The sequence below is a fragment of the Oncorhynchus kisutch genome, linkage group LG29, assembly GCF_002021735.2.
Source record: "Oncorhynchus kisutch isolate 150728-3 linkage group LG29, Okis_V2, whole genome shotgun sequence".
Lineage (NCBI taxonomy): Eukaryota > Metazoa > Chordata > Actinopteri > Salmoniformes > Salmonidae > Oncorhynchus > Oncorhynchus kisutch.
Genome location: NC_034202.2, coordinates 2,442,098 through 2,469,031, shown reverse-complemented (window position 1 = coordinate 2,469,031; position 26,934 = coordinate 2,442,098). Strand labels below are relative to the sequence as shown.

The 26,934-nt window shown below is 44.7% G+C and overlaps 1 protein-coding gene across 1 annotated transcript in view; it reads left to right on the top strand.

The window, feature by feature from the left end:
- The window catches only part of LOC109873544 (protein zer-1 homolog), a 58,940-nt gene extending 32,006 nt beyond the window's left edge, over nt 1–26,934 (top strand). The window contains exons 2-12 of the mRNA XM_031808713.1: nt 12,411–12,856; nt 13,230–13,397; nt 15,935–16,049; nt 19,151–19,297; nt 19,613–19,786; nt 22,255–22,470; nt 22,581–22,622; nt 22,923–23,042; nt 23,243–23,358; nt 23,680–23,863; nt 26,926–26,934. Coding sequence (XP_031664573.1) covers nt 12,411–12,856; nt 13,230–13,397; nt 15,935–16,049; nt 19,151–19,297; nt 19,613–19,786; nt 22,255–22,470; nt 22,581–22,622; nt 22,923–23,042; nt 23,243–23,358; nt 23,680–23,863; nt 26,926–26,934 — 1,737 coding nt within the window. The remainder of the gene's footprint in view (nt 1–12,410; nt 12,857–13,229; nt 13,398–15,934; nt 16,050–19,150; nt 19,298–19,612; nt 19,787–22,254; nt 22,471–22,580; nt 22,623–22,922; nt 23,043–23,242; nt 23,359–23,679; nt 23,864–26,925) is intronic.

Below are 26,934 nucleotides of genomic sequence, written 5' to 3'. Positions count from 1 at the left end.
GATTAGGGAGTGGAGAGGGATTAGGGAGTGGGGAGGATGATTAGGGAGTGGAGAGGATGATTAGGGAGTGGAGAGGATGATTAGGGAGTGGAGAGGATGATTAGGGAGTGGAGAGGATGATTAGGGAGTGGGGAGGATGATTAGGGAGTGGAGAGGGATTAGGGAGTGGGGAGGATGATTAGGGAGTGGAGAGGATGATTAGGGAGTGGGGAGGATGATTAGGGAGTGGAGAGGATGATTAGGGAGTGGAGAGGATGATTAGGGAGTGGAGAGGATGATTAGGGAGTGGAGAGGATGATTAGGGAGTGGGAGGATGATTAGGGAGTGGAGAGGATGATTAGGGAGTGGGGAGGATGATTAGGGAGTGGAGAGGATGATTAGGGAGTGGAGAGGATGATTAGGGAGTGGAGAGGATGATTAGGGAGTGGGAGGATGATTAGGGAGTGGAGAGGATGATTAGGGAGTGGAGAGGATGATTAGGGAGTGGAGAGGATGATTAGGGAGTGGAGAGGATGATTAGGGAGTGGGGAGGATGATTAGGGAGTGGAGAGGATGATTAGGGAGTGGGGAGGATGATTAGGGAGTGGAGAGGATGATTAGGGAGTGGAGAGGATGATTAGGGAGTGGAGAGGATGATTAGGGAGTGGAGAGGATGATTAGGGAGTGGAGAGGATGATTAGGGAGTGGAGAGGATGATTAGGGAGTGGAGAGGATGATTAGGGAGTGGAGAGGATGATTAGGGAGTGGAGAGGATGATTAGGGAGTGGGGAGGATGATTAGGGAGTGGGAGGATGATTAGGGAGTGGAGAGGATGATTAGGGAGTGGGGAGGATGATTAGGGAGTGGGGAGGATGATTAGGGAGTGGAGAGGATGATTAGGGAGTGGAGAGGATGATTAGGGAGTGGAGAGGATGATTAGGGAGTGGAGAGGATGATTAGGGAGTGGGGAGGATGATTAGGGAGTGGAGAGGATGATTAGGGAGTGGATGATTAGGGAAGTGGAGAGGATGATTAGGGAGTGGATGATTAAGGGAAGTGGAGAGGATGATTAGGGAGTGGGGAGGATGATTAGGGAGTGGAGAGGATGATTAGGGAGTGGAGAGGATGATTAGGGAGTGGAGAGGATGATTAGGGAGTGGAGGATTAGGGAGTGGAGAGGATGATTAGGGAGTGGGAGGATGATTAGGGAGTGGGGAGGATGATTAGGGAGTGGAGAGGATGATTAGGGGAAGTGGAGAGGATGATTAGGGAGTGGAGAGGATGATTAGGGAGTGGGGAGGATGATTAGGGAGTGGAGGATGATTAGGGAGTGGAGAGGATGATTAGGGAGTGGATGATTAGGGGAAGTGGAGAGGATGATTAGGGAGTGGAGAGGATGATTAGGGGAAGTGGAGAGGATGATTAGGGAGTGGATGATTAGGGGAAGTGGAGAGGATGATTAGGGAGTGGAGAGGATGATTAGGGAGTGGGGAGGATGATTAGGGAGTGGGGAGGATGATTAGGGAGTGGAGAGGATGATTAGGGAGTGGGGGATGATTAGGGAGTGGAGAGGATGATTAGGGAGTGGGGAGGGATTAGGGAGTGGGGAGGATGATTAGGGAGTGGAGAGGATGATTAGGAGTGGGGAGGATGATTAGGGAGTGGAGAGGATGATTAGGGAGTGGGAGGATGATTAGGGAGTGGAGAGGATGATTAGGGAGTGGAGAGGATGATTAGGGAGTGGGAGGATGATTAGGGAGTGGAGAGGATGATTAGGGAGTGGAGAGGGATTAGGGAGTGGAGAGGATGATTAGGGAGTGGAGAGGATTAGGGAGTGGAGAGGATGATTAGGGAGTGGAGAGGATTAGGGAGTAGAGGGATTAGGGAGTGGAGAGGATGATTAGGGAGTGGAGAGGATGATTAGGGAGTGGAGAGGGATTAGGGAGTGGAGAGGATGATTAGGGAGTGGAGAGGGATTAGGGAGTGGAGAGGATGATTAGGGAGTGGAGAGGATGATTAGGGAGTGGAGAGGATGATTAGGGAGTGGAGAGGATGATTAGGGAGTGGAGAGGATGATTAGGGAGTGGGAGGATGATTAGGGAGTGGAGAGGATTAGGGAGTGGAGAGGATGATTAGGGAGTGGAGAGGATGATTAGGGAGTGGAGAGGGGATTAGGGAGTGAAGAGGATGATTAGGGAGTGGGAGGATGATTAGGGAGTGGAGAGGATGATTAGGGAGTGGGAGGATGATTAGGGAGTGGAGAGGGATAGGGAGTGGAGAGGATGATTAGGGAGTGGAGAGGGATTAGGGAGTGGAGAGGGATTAGGGAGTGGAGAGGATGATTAGGGAGTGGAGAGGATGATTAGGGAGTGGAGAGGGATTAGGGAGTGGAGAGGATGATTAGGGAGTGGAGAGGGATTAGGGAGTGGAGAGGATGATTAGGGAGTGGAGAGGATGATTAGGGAGTGGAGAGGATGATTAGGGAGTGGAGAGGGATGATTAGGGAGTGGAGAGGATGATTAGGGAGTGGAGAGGATGATTAGGAGTGGGGAGGGGATTAGGGAGGATTTAGGGAGTGGGAGGATGATTAGGGAGTGGGAGGATGATTAGGGAGTGGAGAGGATGATTAGGGAGTGGAGAGGATGATTAGGGAGTGGGGAGGATGATTAGGGAGTGGAGAGGATGATTAGGGAGTGGAGAGGATGATTAGGGAGTGGAGAGGGATTAGGGAGTGGAGAGGATGATTAGGGAGTGGAGAGGATGATTAGGGAGTGGGGAGGATGATTAGGGAGTGGGGAGGATGATTAGGGAGTGGAGAGGATGATTAGGGAGTGGGGAGGATGATTAGGGAGTGGGGAGGATGATTAGGGAGTGGAGAGGATGATTAGGGAGTGGGAGGATGATTAGGGAGTGGAGAGGATGATTAGGGAGTGGGGAGGATGATTAGGGAGTGGAGAGGATGATTAGGGAGTGGAGAGGATGATTAGGGAGTGGGGAGGATGATTAGGGAGTGGAGAGGATGATTAGGGAGTGGGGAGGATGATTAGGGAGTGGAGAGGATGATTAGGGAGTGGGGAGGATGATTAGGGAGTGGGGAGGATGATTAGGTGGGGAGATGATTAGGGAGTGGAGAGGATGATTAGGGAGTGGGGAGGATGATTAGGGAGTGGAGAGGATGATTAGGGAGTGGAGAGGATGATTAGGGAGTGGAGAGGATGATTAGGGAGTGGAGGATGATTAGGGAGTGGAGAGGATGATGGGAGTGGGGAGGATGATTAGGGAGTGGAGAGGGATTAGGGAGTGGGAGGATGATTAGGGAGTGGAGAGGATGATTAGGGAGTGGAGAGGATGATTAGGGAGTGGAGAGGATGATTAGGGAGTGGAGAGGATGATTAGGGAGTGGGGAGGATGATTAGGGAGTGGAGAGGGATTAGGGAGTGGGGAGGATGATTAGGGAGTGGAGAGGATGATTAGGGAGTGGGAGGATGATTAGGGAGTGGAGAGGATGATTAGGGAGTGGAGAGGATGATTAGGGAGTGGAGAGGATGATTAGGGAGTGGAGAGGATGATTAGGGAGTGGGGAGGATGATTAGGGAGTGGAGAGGATGATTAGGGAGTGGGGAGGATGATTAGGGAGTGGAGAGGATGATTAGGGAGTGGAGAGGATGATTAGGGAGTGGAGAGGATGATTAGGGAGTGGGGAGGATGATTAGGGAGTGGAGAGGATGATTAGGGAGTGGAGAGGATGATTAGGGAGTGGAGAGGATGATTAGGGAGTGGAGAGGATGATTAGGGAGTGGGAGGATGATTAGGGAGTGGAGAGGATGATTAGGGAGTGGGGAGGATGATTAGGGAGTGGAGAGGATGATTAGGGAGTGGAGAGGATGATTAGGGAGTGGAGAGGATGATGAGGGAGTGGAGAGGATGATTAGGGAGTGGAGAGGATGATTAGGGAGTGGAGAGGATGATTAGGGAGTGGAGAGGATGATTAGGGGAAGTGGAGAGGATGATTAGGGAGTGGAGAGGATGATTAGGGAGTGGGGAGGATGATTAGGGAGTGGGGAGGATGATTAGGGAGTGGAGAGGATGATTAGGAGTGGGGAGGATGATTAGGGAGTGGGGAGGATGATTAGGGAGTGGAGAGGATGATTAGGGAGTGGCGAGGATGCATTAGGGAGTTGGGTGAGGATGATTAGGGAGTGGAGGAGGCATGTGATTAGGGAAGTGGGGAGGGATGATTAGGGAGTGGGAAGAGGATTGGAATTAGGGAGTGGATGTGGATGGATTAGGGAGGAAGTGGAGAGGATGATTAGGGAGTGGATGATTAAGGGAAGTGGAGAGGATGATTAGGGAGTGGGAGGGATGATTAGGGAGTGGAGAGAGGATGATTAGGGAGTGGAGAGGATGATTAGGGAGTGGAGAGGATGATTAGGGAGTTGGGGAGGATGATTAGGGAGTGGAGAGGATGATAGGGAGTGGGAGGATGATTAGGGAGTGGGAGTAGACTAGTGGGTGGGGAGGATGATTAGGGAGTGGGAGAGGATGATTAGGGGAAGTGGACGAGGATGATTAGGGAGTGGAGAGGATGATTAGGGAGTGGGGAGGGATGATTAGGGAGTGGGGGAGGATTGATTAGGGAAGTGGACGAGGATGATTAGGGAGTGGATGAGGTTAGGGGAAGTGGAGAGGATGATTAGGGAGTGGAGAGGATGATTAGGGGAAGTGGAGAGGATGATTAGGGAGTGGATGATTAGGGGAAGTGGAGAGGATGATTAGGGAGTGGAGAGGATGATTAGGGAGTGGGGAGGATGATTAGGGAGTGGGGAGGATGATTAGGGAGTGGAGAGGATGATTAGGGAGTGGGGAGGATGATTAGGGAGTGGAGAGGATGATTAGGGAGTGGAGAGGATGATTAGGGAGTGGGAGGGATTAGGGAGTGGGGAGGATGATTAGGGAGTGGAGAGGATGATTAGGGAGAGTGGGGAGGATGATTAGGGAGTGGAGAGGATGATTAGGAGTGGGGAGGATGATTAGGGAGTGGAGAGGATGATTAGGGAGTGGAGAGGATGGATTAGGGAGTGGGGAGGATGATAGGGAGTGGAAGAGGATGATTAGGGAGTGGAGAGGATGATTAGGGAGTGGGGAGGATGATTAGGGAGTGGAGAGGATGATTAGGGAGTGGATGATTAGGGGAAGTGGAGTGGATGATTAGGGAAGTGGATGAGATATTGTCAATATAATTGCATAATGGAACTGTATTTAATTCATGTGTCTGTCAAATTACAAAAAAGGGGGCATTGAACTCCAGACTGGGACTCAAAGCCAACAGCAGGGCCAGGAGGGATGAAATAGCTAGAGGTCTTCCAGCTACCGCCAACCTACTGTACTTCACCGATCTGCCTACATCACCACCAGCATCTTCAGAGGGACCTGGGACTTTGTCAGTGGGCTATGGGTCCTCAGATTCAGGATGCTCAATGGCCACAAACTTGGGGGGTACCTCCCCACTGTCAGAATCTCCCGAATTGCCGCATTTATGAGTTGTCTCCTTTTGAAAGACCTTGCTAATGCTACAGCATAGCCAACTAGCTACATACATAAACAACAACACTGAATGGCCCCAAGTGAGTGTCGGGTGACATGATTGGCAGTCGGTGTGGTGATTAGGGTTGTCCCCGACAAAAAAACAAAAATGGATTGGTCAAAAAAATGTTATATATAGGCACAACCTATGTTTTAGTTAAATCAACTATATGTAGGCTACTGAGCTTGTCAGATTTTTTATTAAGACAAATTACTAAAGAGGGAGCCAGAGATCAATATAGCCTAACTAGAAGAAAAAAACCTGTTCCTGGTACCGGAGTGCCAAGTCTAGGTCCAAGACGCTTCTAAACAGCTTCTACCCCCAAGCCATAAGACTCCTGAACAGGTATTTGCATTGCCCCCCCCCTCTATACTGCTGCTACTCTTTGTTATTATCTATGCATAGGCACTTTAATAGCTCTACCTACATGTACATGTTACCTTAATTACTTCGACACCAGTGCTCCCGCACATTGACTCTGTACCGGTACCCCCTGTATATAGCCACATTGGCTCTGTACCGGTACCCCCTGTATATAGCCTCCACATTGATTCTGTACCGGTACCCCCTGTATATAGCCTCCACATTGACTCTGTACCGGTACCCCCTGTATATAGCCTCCACATTGACTCTGTACCGGTACCCCCTGTATATAGCATCCACATTGACTCTGGACCGGTACCCCCTGTATATAGCCTCCACATTGACTCTGTACCGGTACCCCCTGTATATAGCCTCCACATTGACTCTGTACCGGTACCCCCTGTATATAGCCTCCACATTGACTCTGTACCGGTACCCCCTGTATATAGCCTCCACATTGACTCTGTACCGGTACCCCCTGTATATAGCTTCCACATTGACTCTGTACCGGTACCCCCTGTATATAGCCTCCACATTGATTCTGTACCGGTACCCCCTGTATATAGCCTCCACATTGACTCTGTACCGGTACCCCCTGTATATAGCCTCCACATTGACTCTGTACCGGTACCCCCTGTATATAGCATCCACATTGACTCTGGACCGGTACCCCCTGTATATAGCCTCCACATTGACTCTGTACCGGTACCCCCTGTATATAGCCTCCACATTGACTCTGTACCGGTACCCCCTGTATATAGCCTCCACATTGACTCTGTACCGGTACCCCCTGTATATAGCTTCCACATTGACTCTGTACCGGTACCCCCTGTATATAGCCTCCACATTGACTCTGTACCGGTACCCCCCTGTATATAGCCTCCACATTGACTCTGTACCGGTACCCCCTGTATATAGCCTCCACATTGGCTCTGTACCGGTACCCCCCTGTATATAGCCTCCACATTGACTCTGTACCGGTACCCCCCTGTATATAGCCTCCACATTGACTCTGTACCGGTACACCCTGTATATAACCTCCACATTGACTCTGTACCGGTACCCCCTGTATATAGCCTCCACATTGACACTGTACCGGTACACCCTGTATATAACCTCCACATTGACTCTGTACCGGTACCCCCTGTATATAGCCTCCACATTGACTCTGTACCGGTACACCCTGTATATAACCTCCACATTGACTCTGTACCGGTACCCCCTGTATATAGCCTCCACATTGACTCTGTACCGGTACCCCCCTGTATATAGCCTCCACATTGACTCTGTACCGGTACACCCTGTATATAACCTCCACATTGACTCTGTACCGGTACCCCCTGTATATAGCCTCCACATTGACTCTGTACCGGTACACCCTGTATATAACCTCCACATTGACTCTGTACCGGTACCCCCCTGTATATAGCCTCCACATTGACTCTGTACCGGTACACCCTGTATATAACCTCCACATTGACTCTGTACCGGTACCCCCTGTGCTCTATAATTATTTGTTATTCTATCTCTTACTTTTTTTTTGGTATTTCCTTAAAACTGCGTTGTTGGTTAAGGGCTTGTAAGTAAACATTTCACTGTAAGGTCTACACCTGTTGTATTTGACGCATGTGACAAATACAATTTGATTTGATTTACACTTCAGCTATTACAGCAACTGAAATGACTTTAACACTTAACAAAGAGCATTGTATTTTTGGACAAATCATTCCCCAAACCCAAACTACATTTTGTAATAAATTATGTGGAAATTGAGCAAGTTGAGGTGACTAAACTGCTTGGAGTAACCCTGGATTGTAAACTGTCATGGTTAAAACATATTGATACAACAGCAGCTAAGATGTGGAGAAGTCTGTCCATAATAAAGTGCTACTCTGCCTTCTTAACAACACTATCAACAAGGCAGGTCCTACAGGTTCTAGTTTTGTCACACCTGGACTATCAGCCGTGTGGTCAGGTGCCAAAAAGAGAGACTTACAAAAATTGCAATTGGCTCAGAACAGTGCGGCACGGCTATCGCTTGGATGAACACAGAGAGCTAATGTTAATAATATGCATGTCCATCTCTCCTGGCTCAAAGTGGAGGAGAGATTGACTTCATCACTACTTGTATTTGGGAGAGGTATTGACATGTTGAATGCACCGAGCTGTCTGTTTGAACTACTGGCACACAGCTCAGACACCCATACAAACCCCACAAGACATGCCACCAGAAGTCTCTTCACAGTCCCCAAAGTCGGGAACAGACTATGGGAGGCGCACAGCACTACATAGAGCCATAACTACATGGAACTCTATTCCATATCAAGTAACTGTTGCAAGCAGTACAATTAGATTTAAAAAGCAGATAAAAATACACCTTATGGAACAGCGGGGACTGTGAAGTAACACAAACATAGGCACAGACACATACATACACACACGTACACATGGATTTTGTGTTGTAGATATACGGTAGTGGAGTATGTGTCTGAGGGCACACATTTAGTGTGTTGTGAATTATGTTTTAAAATGTTTATATTTGCCTGGTCTATGCGCTCGTGGCACTCATCCTCTGCTTGCGGGACTCATCCTCTGCTTGCGGGACCCATCCGCTGCGCTTTCTCAACAGTGTTTGCTTGCTCAATGATGCTTCATCTTGCTCGACAGGGCCATCTTGCTTCGGTGGACTTTCGAGGCTGATTTGATGCCATAAAATAAAATATACACATTAAACGACACATCCCAAAAAGTATTTAGTCAGCCACCAATTGTGCAAGTTCTCCCACTTAAAAAGATGAGAGAGGCCTGTAATTTTCATCATAGGTACGTACACTTCAACTATGGCAGACAAAATGAGGGAAACAAATCCAGAAAATCACATTGTAGGATTTTTTATGAATTTATTTGCAAATTATGGTGGAAAATAAGTATTTGGTCAATAAGTTTATCTCAATAAATCACCACCTTTGTGGAGAGGGAGGACATGGTCTGTCTTTCAAACCCTGGGGAAAGCACCCGAGATTATCGTCAGATAGAAAAATGTCAATGACTCTACAATCAGGGGAGCAGAAAGCTGCAGCATGAAAGGATAAAATTAAAAGCCTGCAGAGATAAAATGTTGACTAAAAGCATCACATTTTTCTCAGTAATGATGTGAGAGTCTGACACAACTTGCTTAGTCAGGAAAGGCATTTCCACGCCTCAGTGCGTTAACTGTTTTCCCAAATTTAGACGGATAACTTTCTTAAATGACGAAGTACATCTATTTCTCAATTGCCTGAAACACTGCCAATCAGCTATCGAGTCCGTTTTTCTAGCCTTGGCCCAGGCCTGATTTTTTGCATCATAATGAGATCTGAGTTCTATAGAGAACCAATGAATTGTTCTATTTTTAAATTCGAAAGTGTTTAAAGGTGTTTGTCTGCCAGAGATCAAAATAGATTAAGTTCTAGAGCCAAGTCAGGGTCCGGCATGCAGCTGATAAAGGAAAGCTCAGAGCAAAAAAAAAAAAAAATAATAACATTATGCGAGGAACAATGTTTTTCTGTTTGGTATCTTGAATACATACAATAGGACAGTGATCACTGATGTCTTTAGCAAAGACACCACTCAATAAGTACTTGTTTGTCAAAATTAGTGAGGAGTTTGATGGGTTTCTTACATTCATCTAAGTCAGGTTAAAGCCAAGACAAACAAATATTCTTCAAATGATCAGAGGCCAGGGTAAAACAATCCAGGTTAAAATCTCCTAAAATAATGAATTCAGATGACAGAAATGTTTTAAATATTCAGAAATATTATTAACAGCATCTGTTATTGCAGCAGGGGGGAAATCCCCACTACAAACACATGTGTATAACCTATAACCAAACACTCACACTTTATGAGTAAAGAGACACTTATAGATCAGGATGCCACATCATGCATCCAGACATCAAGAAGGTCCATCTTTGACATCAAGCTTTGCACGTTTACATCCAACAGCCCAAGCCCTCTACGTGATTTGAAAACCTAGCTAGTCTCCATATATGTGAAATTCACAATAGAACTAATAGCACTTGTTGAGAGAACCACTAGCTGCTGGATTGACAAAGGTATTCTGGATTGACAAAGGTATTCTGGATTGACAAAGGTATTCTGGATTGACAAAGGTATTCTGGATTGACAAAGGTATTCTGGATTGACAAAGGTATTCTGGATTGACAGACATTCAGGGGAGTTACAGAAACATAAATGAGGGAACTTTGCTGCACCTCTGCAGGACATAACATGCTTTTCATGTCTGCTGTTGCTAATTATAATAGGGAGGAGTGGAGCACGTACAGACCCGGACCATCAGTGTCTAAAACAGTTTGCAATTTTGCTGGAATTAATGCTGGAACCCCTTCGGTGAATCCTGTCTCTTTCTCCACTGTTGTCTTTATTTGGAAGTTCAGCTACAGGTGTTAACAGGCTAATGGAGTAGTGTTTCCACTGCTTAAATTGACAGTAGCACAACTATGAGGGGGTGAGCAGGGTCAAGGCTGTAAGGTCTCGGTTCACAAACCCCTTAATGTCCGACAGCGTTAGTTCACCTGGTACTGTAAGGCTAGACTTGATAATTGATACCAAAGGGTTTTGTCTTGTACAGTACACCCCACCAGCAGAAGGGAAATTCATAACATAGCGCACCTCAAAAAGGTCATACGTAAGCCCATTTTCAAATTGCCCCTATATAATTAAACCAATCAAATTGCGGCCTTATAATTCAACCATTCTGGGCCTTTCAAATCTTCGTGAGGGCGGCAGTGTAGCCTAGTGGTTAGAGCATTGGACTAGTAACCGAAAGGTTGCAAGTTCAAATCCCCGAGCTGACAAGGTACAAAAATCTGTCGTTCTGCCCTTGAACAGGCAGTTAACCCACTGTTCCTAGGCCGTCATTGAAAATAAGAATTTGTTCTTAACTGACTTGCCTAGTAAAAAAAAAAATGCTGAATCCTGAAATGCCATATTTACATAAGTATTCAGACCCTTTACTCACTACTTTGTTGAAGCACCATTGGCAGCGATTTACAGCCTTGAGTCTTCTTGGGTATGATGCTACAAGCTTGGCACACCTGTATTTGGGGAGTTCCTCTCATTCTTCTCTGCAGATCCTCTCAAGCTCTGTCAGTATAGAGGTGGAGTGACACTGCACAGCTATTTTCTGGTCTCTCCAGAGATGTTCGATCGGGTTCAAGTCCGGGCTCTGACTGGGCTTCTCAAGGATATTCAGAGATTTGTCCCCAAAGCCACTCCTGCATTGTCTTGGCTGTGTGGTTATGGTTGTTGTCCTTTTGGAAGGAGAACCTTCACCCCAGTCTGAGGTCTTGAGCGCTCTGGAGCAGGTCATCATGAATCTCTCTGTACTTTTCTCCGTTCATCTTTGCCTCGATCCTGACTAGTCTTTCAGTCCTTGCCGCTGAAAAACATATCCACAGCATGATGCTGCCACCATCATGCTTTACCTTAGGGATGGTGCCAGGTTTCCCCCAGACATGGCGCTTGGCATTCCGGCCAAAGACTTCATCTTGGTTTCATCATACCTTTTGTTTCTCGTTGTCTGAGAGTCTTTAGGTGCCTTTTGGCAAACTCCAAGCGGGCTGTCATGTACAGTACCTTTTACTGAGGAGTGGCTTCCACCTGGCCACTCTACCATAAATCCCTGATTGGTGGAGTGCTTGCAGAGATGGTTGTCCTTCTGGAAGGTTCTCCCATCTCCACAGAGGAACTCTGGAACTCTGACCAGCTCTAGGAAGAGTCTTGGTGGTTCCAAACCTCTTCCATTTAAGAATGATGGAGGCCACTGTGTTCTTGGGCACCTTCAGTGCTGCAGACATTTTTGGTACCATTCCTCAGATCTGTGCCTCTACACAATCCTGTCTCAGAGCTCTACGCGCAATTCCTTTGACCTCATGGCATGGTTTTTGCTGACATGCGCTGCCAACTGTGGGACCTTATATAGACATGTGTGTGCCTTTCCAAATCTTGTCCAATCAATTGAATTTACAACAGGTAGACTCCAATCAAATTGTAGAAACATCTCAAGGATGATCAATGGAAACAGGATGCACCCGAGCTAAATTTAGAGTCTCATAGCAAAGGGTCTGAATACTTATCTAAATAAGGTATTTCTGTTTTTATTTTAATATATTTGCAAAAAATGTCTAAACCTGTTTTCGCTTGTCATTATGGGCTATTGTGTGTAGATTGATGACACATTTTTTTATTTAATCCATTTTAGAATAAAGCTGTAATGTAACAATGTGGGAAAAGTAAAGTGGTCTGAATGCTTTCCGAAGGCACTGTATAAATAATTATACCTGCAGCCTTTAGGTAAAGTGTTACCAAAACAGGTCAATGGTGCCTTTCTACATGACCAATTCAGGAAACATAGGCTAAGCAATGAAACAGTGACATTCAACGTTTGTTTTGAACTAACACAGCCACTCTTCGCCCCAACCAGGACTTGATAGAGCTCCACCTCACCTACTGCAACAACCTATCAGCTAGCAGCCTCAGGACTTTAACCAGATTCCGCCAGACCCTGGTCTCCCTCAGCCTGTTCGGCTGCAGCCGCATCTTCTATCGCAAGGGTGGTGCCCCACTGGTATGCGACGAAGAAGAGGAGGAAGAGAGGCCGGCCTCCAGACAGGCACCGGACACAGACTTCAGCTTCCAGGGCTTCAACCGGCTGCGGCTGCTCAACCTCGGGGGTCTGCCTGAGGAGGTGGACGCTGAGGCTCTGCTCAAGCCCCTGCCGGTCCTCACCTCCCTAGACCTGTCCGGGGTGCCGCTGCCCAAGGCTGCCTTCCTGGCCCACTGGAAGGAGAGGCTGGCCTCGCTAGTGCTCTACAATGTGGACCTCTCCGAGGAGCTAATCAACACGGTGGTGGAGCTGGGACACCTCAGGTGAGCTGGGAAGAGCGATGTAAAGGGTTTAATCTTGATAACGGCCTCAAAATGGTTTATTTTTCGGGCACCTTGGTTCTGGGATAACCATCAGAATTTGCTTGATTTAGAGAGTTCAAGTTGAGAGTTCAAGATATGTTGCAGGATACTGTGTGTGTCATTGTTTGTTTTAAGTCCTAGATCATGGCTAGGTGATGATTATAAATGTAGGGTTTTGGTCAATAATTAATCAACAAGAACTGTTCATCATGATGAGGAATGTATTATCTTGAACTCTCAGCTTCTCAAATTGAATTATCTAAATCAAGCAAAGATCACTAGTTGTGCAGTAGACTTGTACAATTTTTTGTACCCTTCTTTCTATGTTCCCTAGGCACCTGGATATCTCTAGAGAGCGCAATTCCAAGTTCATGATGACCCGTAAGATCCTGACGGCCATTGTGCAGGGCCTAGTCAACCTGGTGTCACTGGACATCTCAGGTCATATCATGCTGGACAACTGCATAGTCCCACACTTCGAGGAGGCCATGGGACGTCCAAGGTGCTTCTATGACACTAGCTTATAAACTCAACAAAAAAATAAACATCCTCTCACTGTCAACTGCGTTTATTTTCAGCAAACTTAACATGTGTAAATATTTGTATTAACATAACAAGATTCAACAACTGAGACATAAACTGAACAAGTTCCACAGACGTGTGACTAACAGAAATGGAATAATGTGTCCCTGAACAAAGGGGGGGTCAAAGTCAAAAGTAACAGTCAGTATCTGGTGTGACCACCTGCTGCATTAAGTACTGCAGTGCATCTCCTCCTCATGGACTGCACCAGATTTGCCAGTTCTTGTTGTGAGACGTTACCCCACTCTTCCACCAAGGCACCTGCAACTTCCCGGACATTTTTGGGGGGAATGGCTCTAGCCCTCACCCACCCCGATCCAACAGGTCCCAGATGTGCTCAATGGGATTGAGATCTGTGCTCTTCACTGGCCATGGCAGAACACTGACATTCCTGTCTTGCAGGAAATCACGCACAGAACGAGCAGTATGGCTGGTGGCATTGTCATGCTGGAGGGTCATGTCAGGATGAGCCTGCAGGAAGGGTACCACATGAGGGAGGAGGATGTCCTCCCTGTAACACACAGCGTTGAGATTGCCTGCAATGACAACAAGCTCAGTCCGATGATGCTGTGAATCACCACTCCAGACCATGACAGACCCTCGGTGTAATGCTCATTCCTTCAACGAAAAACTTGAAGATCTGGGAAGTTATTTGTATTTTTACAAATTATCTTTGAAAGACAGGGTTCTGAAAAAGGGACCTTTCTTTTTTTGCTGAGTTTAGATGACTCGCAAAGCATCTACATTTGAAGTCTGAAGTTGACATACACCTTAGCCAACTACATTTAAACTCTGTTTTTCACAATTCCTGACATTTAATCAGAGTAAAAATTCCCTGTTTTAGGTCAGTTAGCTTTATTTTATCACCACTTTATTTAAAGAATGTGAAATGTCAGAATAATAGTAGAGAGAGTGATTTCAACTTTTATTTATTTCATCACATTCCCAGTGGTTCAGAAGTTTACATACACTCAATTAGTATTTGGTAGCATTGCCTTTAAATTGTTGAACTTGGGTCAAACTTTTTGGGAAGCATTCCACAAGCTTCCAACAATAAGTTGGGTGAATCTTGGCCCATTCCTCCTGACAGAGCTGGTGTAACTGAGTCAGGTTGTAGGCCTCCTTGCTCGCACAAGCATTTTCACACGCTTTTTCAGTTCTGCCTACAAATGTTCTATAGGATTGAGGTCAGGGCTTTGTGATGGCCACTCCAATACCTTGACTTTGTTGTCATTAAGCCATTTTGCCACAACTTTGAAAGTATGCTTGGGGCATTGTCCATTTGGAAGACCCATTTGCGACCAAGCTTTAACTCCCTGACTGATGTCTTGAGATGTTGCTTCAATATATCTACATAATTTTCTTTCCTCGTGATGCCATATATTTTGTGAAGTACTTCAGTCCCTCCTGCAGCAAATCACCCCCACAACATGATGCTGTCACCCCCGTGCTTCACGGTTGGGATGGTGTTCTTCTGCTTGCAAGCCCCCCTTTTCTCCTCCAAACATAACGATGGTCATTATGGCCAAACAGTTCTATTTTTGTTTCATCACACCAGAGGACATTTCCCCCAAAAGTATGATCTTTGTCCCCATGTGCAGTTGCAAACCGTAGTCTGGCTTTTTTATGGCGGTTTTAGAGCAGTGGCTTCTTCCTTTCTGAGCAGCCTTTCAGGTTATGTCAATATAGGACTCATTTTTACTGTGGATATAGATACTTTTGTACCTGTTTCCTCCAGCATCTTCACAAGGTCCTTTGCTGTTGTTCTGGGATTGATTTGCACTTTTTGCACCTAAGTACGTTTTTCTCTAGGAGACAGAACGCATCTCCTTCCTGAGCGGTATGATGGCTGCGTGGTCCCATGGTGTTTATACTTGTATACTATTATACTATTATATTCCCATGTCAAGCAAAGAGGCACTGAGTTTGAAGGTAGGCCTTGAAATACATCCACAGGTACACCTCCAATTGACTCAAATGATGTCAATTAGCCTATCAGAAGCTTCTAAAGCCATGACATCATTTTCTGGAATTTTCCAAGCTGTTTAAAGGCATAGTCAACTTAGTGTACGTAAACTTCTGACCCACTGGAATTGTGATACAGTGAATAATAAGTTAAATAATCTGTCTGTAATGTTGGAAAAATTACTTGTGTCTTGCACAAAGTAGATGCACTAACCGACTTGCCAAAACTATAGTTTGTTAACAAGAAATTTGTGGAGTGGTTGAAAAACAAGTTTTAATGATCCCAGCCTAAGTGTATGTAAACTTCCGACTGCGTTTGTGCGTGCGTGTATGTATGTATGTGTTTATATATGAAGAGCTTATGTTTGCTCTATGTTCAAGTGGATTTCAGCATCATCCTTTGTCATGTAAGTAGTAGGACTGGTTGATGTATTCTCGGTACGTTTTCCATGTTATGTAAGTGTGACGTCATGTCTTCTTTTTCTTTTTTAGTATCGAGCCCTGCAAGAGCAGCATCTACCCTTTCCAGGAGCTAAAGAGGCCTCTGCAGTTTCTGGGGCTCTACAACACCACCCTTTGTAATGTGACACACATCCCTGCTTACAAGGTAAAGTTTGACCAACTCCGGTCCTGGAGAACTGCTGGGTGCGTAGGCTTTTGCTCCAGCTCATCACTAACACCCCTAATTCAAATATTTTCTTATCAAGGTCTTCGTTCAGGTCCACGATTAGACAAATTAGCTGTGTTACTACAGAGCTGGAACAAATGCTAGAGCATTGTTGAACCAAAAACCTGCACATCCAGTCAGTCTCTAAGAGGCTACACCAGGGTGGTATTCAATCAGCATCAAACAGAAGACAACTGACTGAAACAGGAAACAACTACCTGATATTGCCCAATAAGAAACATTTGTTTTCTCTTTCCATTCCAAAACGTTTTGCCATAGTGTGCGCTAATGAATACCACCCTGGTGTATATGTATGTTTGTATGATCAGAGGAGGCTGGTGAGGGGAGAACGGCTCATAATAATGGCTGAAATGGAATGGTAAAACATGGAAACCATGTATCTATGTATGTATGTACGTACGTACGTACGTACGTACACTCGCCTCCGTATGTATTTGAGCCTAAAGTCTACCACAGAATGAGTCATAATACCCATAAAACCTAGTGATCAAAGAAATGGTTCCAATTTGTTTTTCCACCATTCATTTTTCCAATAGGGGATTGTAGAAACACTTAAAATATGGACTGTGTTTCGTGTAGGTGTGACGTTTTGGTAACTGTGTACATCTCTCTTGGACAAGGTGACTTTTAGCAATATATTTACCCCCCAAAAATGAAATGCTAATTAGCTGCTAATGTGGCTATCATAAAGAACTACAAATGCCATGATGATATGGATGATATGGACTAGACTGCTGAATCAAGACAAAGGTAATAATCTCTTGATTAACTATCTGTTAGCTAAATGTTGTAAATGTTGTAAATAATAAATTGGCTACATTTCTTAAAATGGACAATTCTGTGAACTGTTCTATGTCATGCCAGGGTAAGACTTCACGAAACACTGCCCTTATTTTAAGTGTTTCTAAAATAGGTATAGTATATATGGAGCAGGCAGCTACACTGTGAAACTAAAAAGTCTCCAAACACCATGACTGTGTAATGTATGGAATATTTGAGGGTGTTTTCATATACACTATATATACAGAAGTATGTGGACCTCCCTTTAAATTAGTGGATTCTGCAATTTCAAATAAAATCGAGCACACAGCCATGCAATCTCCATAGACAAACGTTGGTGTAGAATGGCCTGTACTGAAGAGCTCAGTGATTTTCACCTGGCACCGTCATAGGATGCCACCTTTCCAAGAAGTCAGTTTGTCAAGTTTCTGCCCTACTAAAGCTGCCCTGGTCAACTGTAAGTGCTGTTGTTGTGAAGTGGTACATCTAGGAGCAACAACAGCTCATCCGCAAAGTGATAGGCCACACAAGCACACAGAACGGAACCTGCGAGCGCTGAAACGCGTAGCACATAAAAATTGTCTGTCCTCGGTTGCAACACTCACTACCGAGTTCCAACATCAGCACAATAATGGTTTGTTAGGAGCTTCATGAAATGGGTTTCCATGGCCGAGCCACCGCACACAAGCCTAAGATCACCATGAGCAATGCAAATGCCGGTCCATACAGAAATTGTTTGTCGAGATCGGTGTGGAAGAACTTGACTGACCTGCACCGGTCTCTGACCTCAAACCCATCAAATATCTTTGGGATGAATTAGAACGCCCATTGCGAGCCAGGCCTAATCGCCCAACATCAGTGCCTGACCTCACTAATGCTTTTGTGACTGAATGGAAGCAAGTCCCCGCAACAATGTTCCAACATCTACAGTGCCTTGCGAAAGTATTCGGCCCCCTTGAACTTTGCGACCTTTTGCCACATTTCAGGCTTCAAACATAAAGATATAAAACTGTATTTTTTTGTGAAGAATCAACAACAAGTGGGACACAATCATGATGTGGAACGACATTTATTGGATATTTCAAACTTTTTTAACAAATCAAAAACTGAAAAAATTGGGCGTTATATCTTTATGTTTATTTGAAGCCTGAAATGTGGCAAAAGGTCGCAAAGTTCAAGGGGGCCGAATACTTTCGCAAGGCACTGTATGGACAGCCTTCCCAGAAGTGTGGAGACTGTTATAGCAGCAAATGGAGGACCAACTCCATATCAACTTCATATTAACCCATGATTTTGGAATGAGATGTTTGACGAACAAATGTCCACATACATTTGGTCATGTGGTTTATTTAGCAGATGTTATTGCAGGTGTAGCAAAATCAACAGTAACTCTTGAACCATTCAAGCTAGAGACACCAAACCAACTTTCTCATGTTCAGGCTATCCTAACATCAAATTCTAGAACGTGTATCAACTATAACGATATACATTTTATATACATTTTGTCACGAACCTTGCCGAAGACGGTGCCTCTTCCTGTTCGGGCGGTGCTCGGCGGTCGTCGTCACCGGCCTATTAGCTGCCATCGATTTCCTTTACGTTTGTTTTTGGTTATAGGGTAATTGGGTACACCTGTTTTGTATTAGGGTTTGTTTGTAGGGTATTTAAGGGCACTAGGCCCGCTGGGTATTTGTGCGGGCTTGTTGGTGTTACTCTGTGTTTGATGGTGTGAGTTATTCGTACATTTATTCTCCGGACTATTTTGTCCTGTTGTTTGGACCGGCAACCTATTATACGCCCTGTGTGTTGGCGTGACTGTTTTGTTGCACTGGGGAATAAATTTGAAGGAAAGACTGAACCCTGCTCTCTGCGCCTGATTCCACCCACCACCACTCCTAGTTGATCGTAACACATTTGCATTAAATAACCCACCAACATTGTCTGGAACCGTTCAAGCTATGGCACCAAACAAAGTTTCACATGTTCAGGCAATCCTATCAATCAATCGATCCCTCACAAGCTAGCATGCGCACCAGATTTTATTCAGGAAATGTACTTCTAGTTTTAACCATGTTCATATTTTGGGTTCTGATGGGGTAGGACAGTTGAACAAGCTCATGAGGCATGCATAAGTTATATTCTTCAAGAATCAATGGGTATATGTCATAAGCCCAAAAAATATATGTAGCAGTTGCTGATTGCCCCTTAAATACATCATCTGTCTATCATGTGTGGTTTAGGTCACAGGCTCTAAGAATGAAGACCAGGTCCTTAATGCCATCGAGGTCTACACAGAGTTCCGCCCGGAGCTGGCCCACCGAGCCATCAACCAGCTGTTTGATATCGCCAGGATACAGCACTGCAGCCAGCTACTGCGGGCACTGCAGGTTAGGGTCCTTTTTGGTTTAAATTAAAGTAGAGTGTCTCAGCGTTTCTCTTCAAAGAAATGCTTCTTTAATGCTTTAGATAGCGTGAGAGCCCACTTGTTTACTTATCACACCTCTGTGGTTTTCTGCTTTATAAATGAAAGTCGCACACTCCTTTATCATTTTGCAGTGAACTTCAGAGAAGAATGGATTGTGTGGCTTTATTTTTATCTTTCTCAGTTACCTGTATTCCTATTCAGCACCTCAAGGGTCTGCGTTCTTTATTCCTATACCCCCCTTGTGCTATAACCCTTCTGTCTTGTCGTGATCCACCAGCTGGTGATCGCTGCACTGAAGTGCCACAAGTATGACAAGAGCATCCAGGTGACGGGCAGCGCGGCCCTCTTCTACTTGACCAACACAGAGTACCGCAGTGACCAGAGTGTGCGGTTGCGCCGGCAGGTCATCCAGGTGGTGCTCAACGGCATGGAGCAGTACCAGGAGGTCACGGTTACGTTACAGCCTTATTCAAAAATGTATTAAAATTAAAAAATAACTCATCGATCGACACACAATACCCCATAATGACAAAGCAATTTTTGGGGGCAAAAATACAATTTAAAAAATGTAATATAACATTTGCATAAGTATTCAGACCCTTTACTTAGTACTTTATTTAAGCACCTTTGGCAATTACAGCACCAATCAAGTCTTCTTGGGTATGACGCTACAAGATTGGCACACCTGTATTTGGGGAGTTTTTCCTATTCTCTGCAGATCCTCTCAAGCTCTTGTCAGGTTGGACGGGGAGTGTCGTTGCACAGCTAATTCCAGGTCTCTCCAGAGATGTTCGATCAGGTTCAAGTCCGGGCTTTGGCTGGGCCGTCTAAGGATATTGTGACTTGTCGCGAAGCCACTCCTTCGTTGTCTTGGCTGTGTGCTTTGGGTTGTTGTCCTGTTGGAAGGTGAACTTTTGCCCCAGTCTGAGAACCTGCTCCTGACTTCATCAAGGATCTCTCTGTATTTTGCTCCGTTCGTCTTTGCCTCAATCTTGACTAGTCTCACGGTCCCTGCCACTGAAAAACATCCCCACCATGCTTCACCGTAGGGATGGTGCCTGGTTTCCTCCAGACGTGACGCTTGGCATTGAGGCCAAAGAGTTCAATGTTGGTTTCATCAGAATCTTGTTTTTCATTGTCTGAGTGTCTTTAGGCGCCTTTTGGCAAACTCCAAGCTGGCTGTCATGTGCCTTTTACTGTGGAGTGGCTTCCATCTGGCCACTCTACCGTAAAGGCCTGATTTGGTGGAGTGCTGGAGAGATGGTTATCCTTCTGGAAGGTTCTTCCATCTCCACAGAGGAACTCTGGAGCTCTGTCAGAGTCACCCTCCAGACCAAGGCCCTTCTCTCCCGACTGCTCAGTTTGGCTGGGCGGCCAGCTCTAGGAAGAGTCTTGGTGGATCCAAAAATAATGGAAGCCACTGTGTTTTTTGGTACTCTTCCCCCTGATCTGTGCCTCGACACAATCCTGTCTCGGAGCTCTACAGACAATTCCTTCGACCTCATGGCTTTGTTTTTGCTCTGACATTCACTGTCAACTGTGGGACCTTATATAGACAGTTGTGTGCCTTTCCAAATCATGTCCAATCAATTGAATTTATCACATGTAGACTCTAAACAAGTATTAGAAACATCTCAAGGAAGATCAACGGAAACAGGATACACCTGAGCTCAATTTTTCGTGTCTCATAGCAAAGTGGCTGAATACTTATGTAAATAAGGTATTTCTGTTTATGTTAAATAAATTTGCTAAAAATGTCTAAAAAACGTTTTTTGCTTTGTCATTATTTGGTATTGTTGATTAGGGGAAAAAACTATTTGAATCAATTTTAGAATAAGGCTGTTACGTAATAAAAATGTGGAAAAAGTCCAGGGGTCTGAATACTTTCCGAAGCCACTGTATACATTCTACAGACCCTACTGAGTATTCCCTACCAGTCTTTTATTTCTTCACCCAGAATAGTTCTTGCTCTAAGCCAAAATGTATTCCATATACAATGATAAAGCACATGTCACCCTAAAGCACAACATGTCACCCTTTATAAAGCACATGTCACCCTAAAGCACAACATGTCACCCTTTATAAAGCACATGTCACCCTAAAGCACAACATGTCACCCTTTATAAAGCACATGTCACCCTAAAGCACAACATGTCACCCTTTATAAAGCACATGTCACCCTAAAGCACAACATGTCACCCTTTATAAAGCACATGTCACCCTAAAGCACAACATGCCACCCTTTATAAAGCACATGTCACCCTAAAGCACAACATGTCACCCTTTATAAAGCACATGTCACCCTAAAGCACAACATGTCACCCTTTATAAAGCACATGTCACCCTAAAGCACAACATGTCACCCTTTATAAAGCACATGTCACCCTAAAGCACAACATGTCACCCTTTATAAAGCACATGTCACCCTAAAGCACAACATGTCACCCTTTATAAAGCACATGTTGATATCATATTCAACCTAGTGGGTTATGTCACATTTGACATTTGGAGGTTACCACATTTATGAAGCATGACATATGGTTATATATGCTTTTTAACACATTTATGTAGTGCTTATGAAGGGATTGTAATGGCTTTATGAAGCCTTTATAAGGTGAACGTCATTTAAAGCAGGAACAAACATTCAACTACTTGTCTTTTCAAATAAAATATATCTGAATACTTACTTCGAATGTACGTGAAATTGAGATATTTTTAAAAGTATCTGAACCCCGGTCTGGAGGGGTCAACTGACCCATCACGCCAACCAACATGTAGTCTCTTCCCTTCTCAAGTTAAAGCAACATTTATTCCCTTCACAAATGTTAAAGGAATGGATTGGTATAAACTAAGGCTGAAGGAGTTTCCACCATATCCCTCAACTCAGCTCCCCCTTTCCCCCCTCCTCACCAATCCCAGGTCCAGAGGAACTGCTGCCTGACATTGTGTAACTTCAGCATCCCTGAGGAGCTGGAGTTCCAGTACGGCCGGGTCAACCTGCTGCTGCTGAAGATCCTGGAGCCGGTCCGGCAGGACGGGTCCATCCAGCGCATCGCCGTGCACCTCTGCAACGCCCTGGTCTGCCAGGTGGACAACCACCACAAGGAGGCTGTGGGCATGATGGGCTTCGTCAAGGTAGGGAAGACTGATGTATCCGTATACTTATACACAGATTCATAGATTCTCTCTCTCAAACAGCCCGCAGTAGGTCATTGATGCTTCATGAAGTTGTTTTTTTTTCTCAGACAATGTTGAATCTCATCAAGAAAAAGCTACAGGACAGGATGGTGAGTCTCATTTTTATTATTTCTTGTGAATCAAAAATCCACATTTTGTACATCCCTACCATTCTACAAGTCCGAAATGACCTCGCAGAACCTGTAAAACTGGATTGAACAACATCACATTTGGATTGTGATGAGTCTTAGCTCATTCCAGACATAATAGTATTTCTACATGCAATCCTTAAGAATTGCGTGTTAAGCCAATTCAGGTGTATTGTCTGGAATGGCATTGCCTGGCAGGCTACCTAGAGTTCACTTTGGATAAAAACAAATACCAACCACATTTTTTTGCTCTTTCTACAGTGTGACCAGGTAATGGAGTTCTCCTGGAGTGCCCTGTGGAACATCACTGACGAGACGCCAGACAACTGTCAGATGTTCCTTAACTGCAAGGGCATGAGCCTCTTCCTGGACTGCCTGAAGGTTAGCACACCTCAGGGATTTGTTTAAATCTACAACATAAACTCAATCTCTCATCTCTCTTTTTTTTCACCTGAAAGGTTCTGTTCTGTCAGGGAATGCTAGGTTTTGCCCCTCAAACAGTATTTTCCACTGAAGATTCTCGGTCTCATCATCCTGTGTGTTGCTTTTGTATGTCCTCTTTGTCCTCCCCTGGCTCTCAGGAGTTTCCAGACAAGCAGGAGCTCCACCGTAACATGCTGGGGCTGCTGGGTAATGTGGCAGAAGTGAGGGCTCTGCGACCACAACTCCTCACACCACAGTTCATCTCTGTCTTCAGGTAAGAGAAGGTCCTTTGTCTATATTAAATGGTTAAATGTAGTCTTGTCTGATCCTGCTGCTATCTTGGACCAGGGGCCGTATGTATCAAGCATCTCAGAGTAGGGGTGCTGATTTAGGATCAGTTTTGCCTTTTGGATCACAGTGATTAAGATTACATGGATAGGGAGGACCTGATTTTAGATCAGCACTTCTACTATGAGTCGCTTGATGCATACGGACCCAGGTTCGTTTTGCAATAGAGATTGCAATACTATTGACACTAACCTGGATAAATCAAGTTGGATTCTGCTTTGCTACTGTGACTGTTCTCTGGTGACAGTAACCTGCTGGACAGCAAGGCGGATGGGATCGAGGTGTCCTATAATGCGTGCGGGGTGCTGTCCCATGTTCGATGGGCCAGAGGCGTGGGCCATGGAAGAGCCACTGAGGGACACGGTCATGGACAAGATGATGGAAGCTATCCGGAGCTGGGACGTCACCTCCCGCCGGAATATCAACTACAGGTAAACAGAGAGCTCAATCGAGATGGGTCTCTTGAGACACAGTGGTGGCCGCTGATTAGCTGAATACCAGAGGTGGTTGGAGTTGTCAACAAAGCAGCATGACAGAAATATGATGCCAAGTTTTAGAGCTACAGATAGTTTCTTTGAAAAGATATATAAAGCAATCTTTGCATTTGAATAACAGCATAAATACACCTATTTCACCGTTGCATGTTAAAAACCGAATGGCTGCACCTGCTGCCACTGTTTCGAACAGATTAGATTATGCTATTTAGAAAGAGCAGCCAGCTCACGAAAGAACGAATGCACCAGGATAGCTAGCTAACATAATGTCACAAAGCATAATGTGCTAGCCAGTTAACTTTCATTCTGAAATAACTTCTCATTTCCGAGTTAGTCAGATATTAGTTTTGAAAGACTTGAGTTTGACATGAGAGCTAACTAGCTAGGAGCTAGCTAGCTGCTTATAAAAAGTAGATAGCTAACTGGTTAATTTGACCAATAAATCAACCAAACTATTTAAAAAATGTTCAGGTTGTTAGTGGAATTTCTAAATTCCTGTATGTTTTGTAGCCAAAACCAAATTCACACTCATTCTAATTCATGAATGATTTGTAAGTTCATTAATTATGCATGAAGTAGATTGAGACCAGTCTTAAAAGCCAAAGGTAACAGCGTTTATTTCAGGAGAGTACCACAATTTCCTCTAACAATCCTCCCTTTGATCAAATATTATACATTTAAATCTACAAAATAAAAATATTAACCTACTCATACTAACCTTATTATAAAGGTTTATCAGATTATCATATGAATAGACACATAACCAACATTATTATAAATGTTTATCCGACTCTTCACCCATCATTAATCAAATCTAACCTTAACTCCAACTGTTTTTAAACCTACATCAGTAACATAATTCTTCTTTCAGGATTTTCGTTACAATCTTTATTAAAAAACAGTTTAATCATTGAAACAAATTAAAATCTAATTCCCCTTCATCTCAACACTAGTCTCATCAAACATAAATTCCCCAATGATGAAAGATCCAGATTTGTCCACTTGTCCTGTAGTCAGGCATTCAGTCCTCCACGGGTCAGAACCTGGAATCTGCCCATATCTCTCCATCTGAATCGTCATTGATTTCTCCAGAGTCCTGGAAATGATAACTTTCATACATACACGCCATCAACCACGTCCGTACAAAACTTAACATAGTCACACAGGTGAAGGTAGCCCATAACACAGTGATCATAAAATTTTTCCATCTTTCAAACACCCTGTCAACCCAATTTAGTCAGAGAAGTATCCACCCCTGAGTTTATTTCCAACTCGTGAACTAGGGTGTGTAAACCAGACAAGGCCTTGGTCACTGATCTATCCCAACTGTATATCCCGGAGTCAAATGACCTATACTCCCCCACCCTCTTCAGCCAGCAAACATCCAAGACTATTCTATTCTGCCTAGTCATTCATTACATCTCTAAAATAATTGGTGAGGCGCTGTGGATTTTTAATAGATATAATCGATCCAATCCACATTCTCATTGAGAGTGGACCACCAAAAAATACTTGTCTCTAATCCTGCCAGGATCTAATTTGTAGCTTTGATCTCATCTGCCACCCTTGGATCCACAATGCAAATCAAAATCAAATCAAATTTATTTATATAGCCCTTCGTACATCAGCTGATATCTCAAAGTGCTGTACAGAAACCCAGCCTAAAACCCCAAACAGCAAGCAATGCAGGTGTAGAAGCACGGTGGCTAGGAAAAACTCCCTAGAAAGGCCAATACCTAGGAAGAAACCTAGAGAGGAACCAGGCTATGTGGGGTGGCCAGTCCTCTTCTGGCTGTGCCGGGTGGAGATTATAACAGAACATGGCCAAGATGTTCAAATGTTCATAAATGACCAGCATGGTCGAATAATAATAAGGCAGAACAGTTGAAACTGGAGCAGCAGCACAGTCAGGTGGAAGTTGAAACTGGAGCAGCAGCATGGCCAGGTGGACTGGGGACAGCAAGGAGTCATCATGTCAGGTAGTCCTGGGGCATGGTCCTAGGGCTCAGGTCCTCCGAGAGAGAGAAAGAAAGAGAGAAGGAGAGAATTAGAGAACGCACACTTAGATTCACACAGGACACCGAATAGGACAGGAGAAGTACTCCAGATATAACAAACTGACCCCAGCCCCCCGACACATAAACTACTGCAGCATAAATACTGGAGGCTGAGACAATGTTATTAATACAAACCCTATCATCAAAAGACCCAGTCGGAGTACTTATTTTCTCCCGTTTAGTCAACACAATGAGTGTAAAAGGCATTCTCAAAATGTACCAGTACACATACCTCTGTTCAATTAGCCAGTAATACTCGGCCATCATGTCATTCTCCCACACATTCAACAGATGTGAGCCCTGAGCCTCCTTATCTTACTGAAATCCCCAGATCTCAACCAGTCAGCCAAATCACTCATCACCCCATCAGTAGTAATATTCTCTGTCCCATAAGCACTATACCGGGCCAGACAGTATCAATCTCCTCTTGTCACTGTGAAGGGAGGAAGCCTAGATTTCAGAGGAACATGTGGATATAAATAGTGCAAATCCACACAACTGTTGTTATCTGGCTTTCCTGCTTTCATGAATAGCTTTACTATACAGGCTGTTCCCTTAGGTGAATAATTCAATTTCTGAACTATCCACACCGGCTCTTGGCTCTGGATAACTCCACCTTCAATATCTGCTTTGTCAGGGACAATGCTTGTATTCAGCTGCCTATAGAGCAACCAGCTGCTCTAACTTTTTCTACCTGGAATGCACTAGGTTATCAACTGAAACCCTTACTTTCTCCTTCCATGCTGGGTATGTAGATTTATGTAGCCTTCTCACATGCTGTGAGCTATAACTTGTTTCCATGAACTACAGAGACTTGCATATATGTCTTCCATCATAGCTACTCTTAGTCCTGAACTGCCAAGGAGTCAGACACCACTTGGTTTACATAGAACTCCACTGGAACATCCCTCCCTATCCTACTCTCACTTCCTGTTTATCCAGATCAAGTGA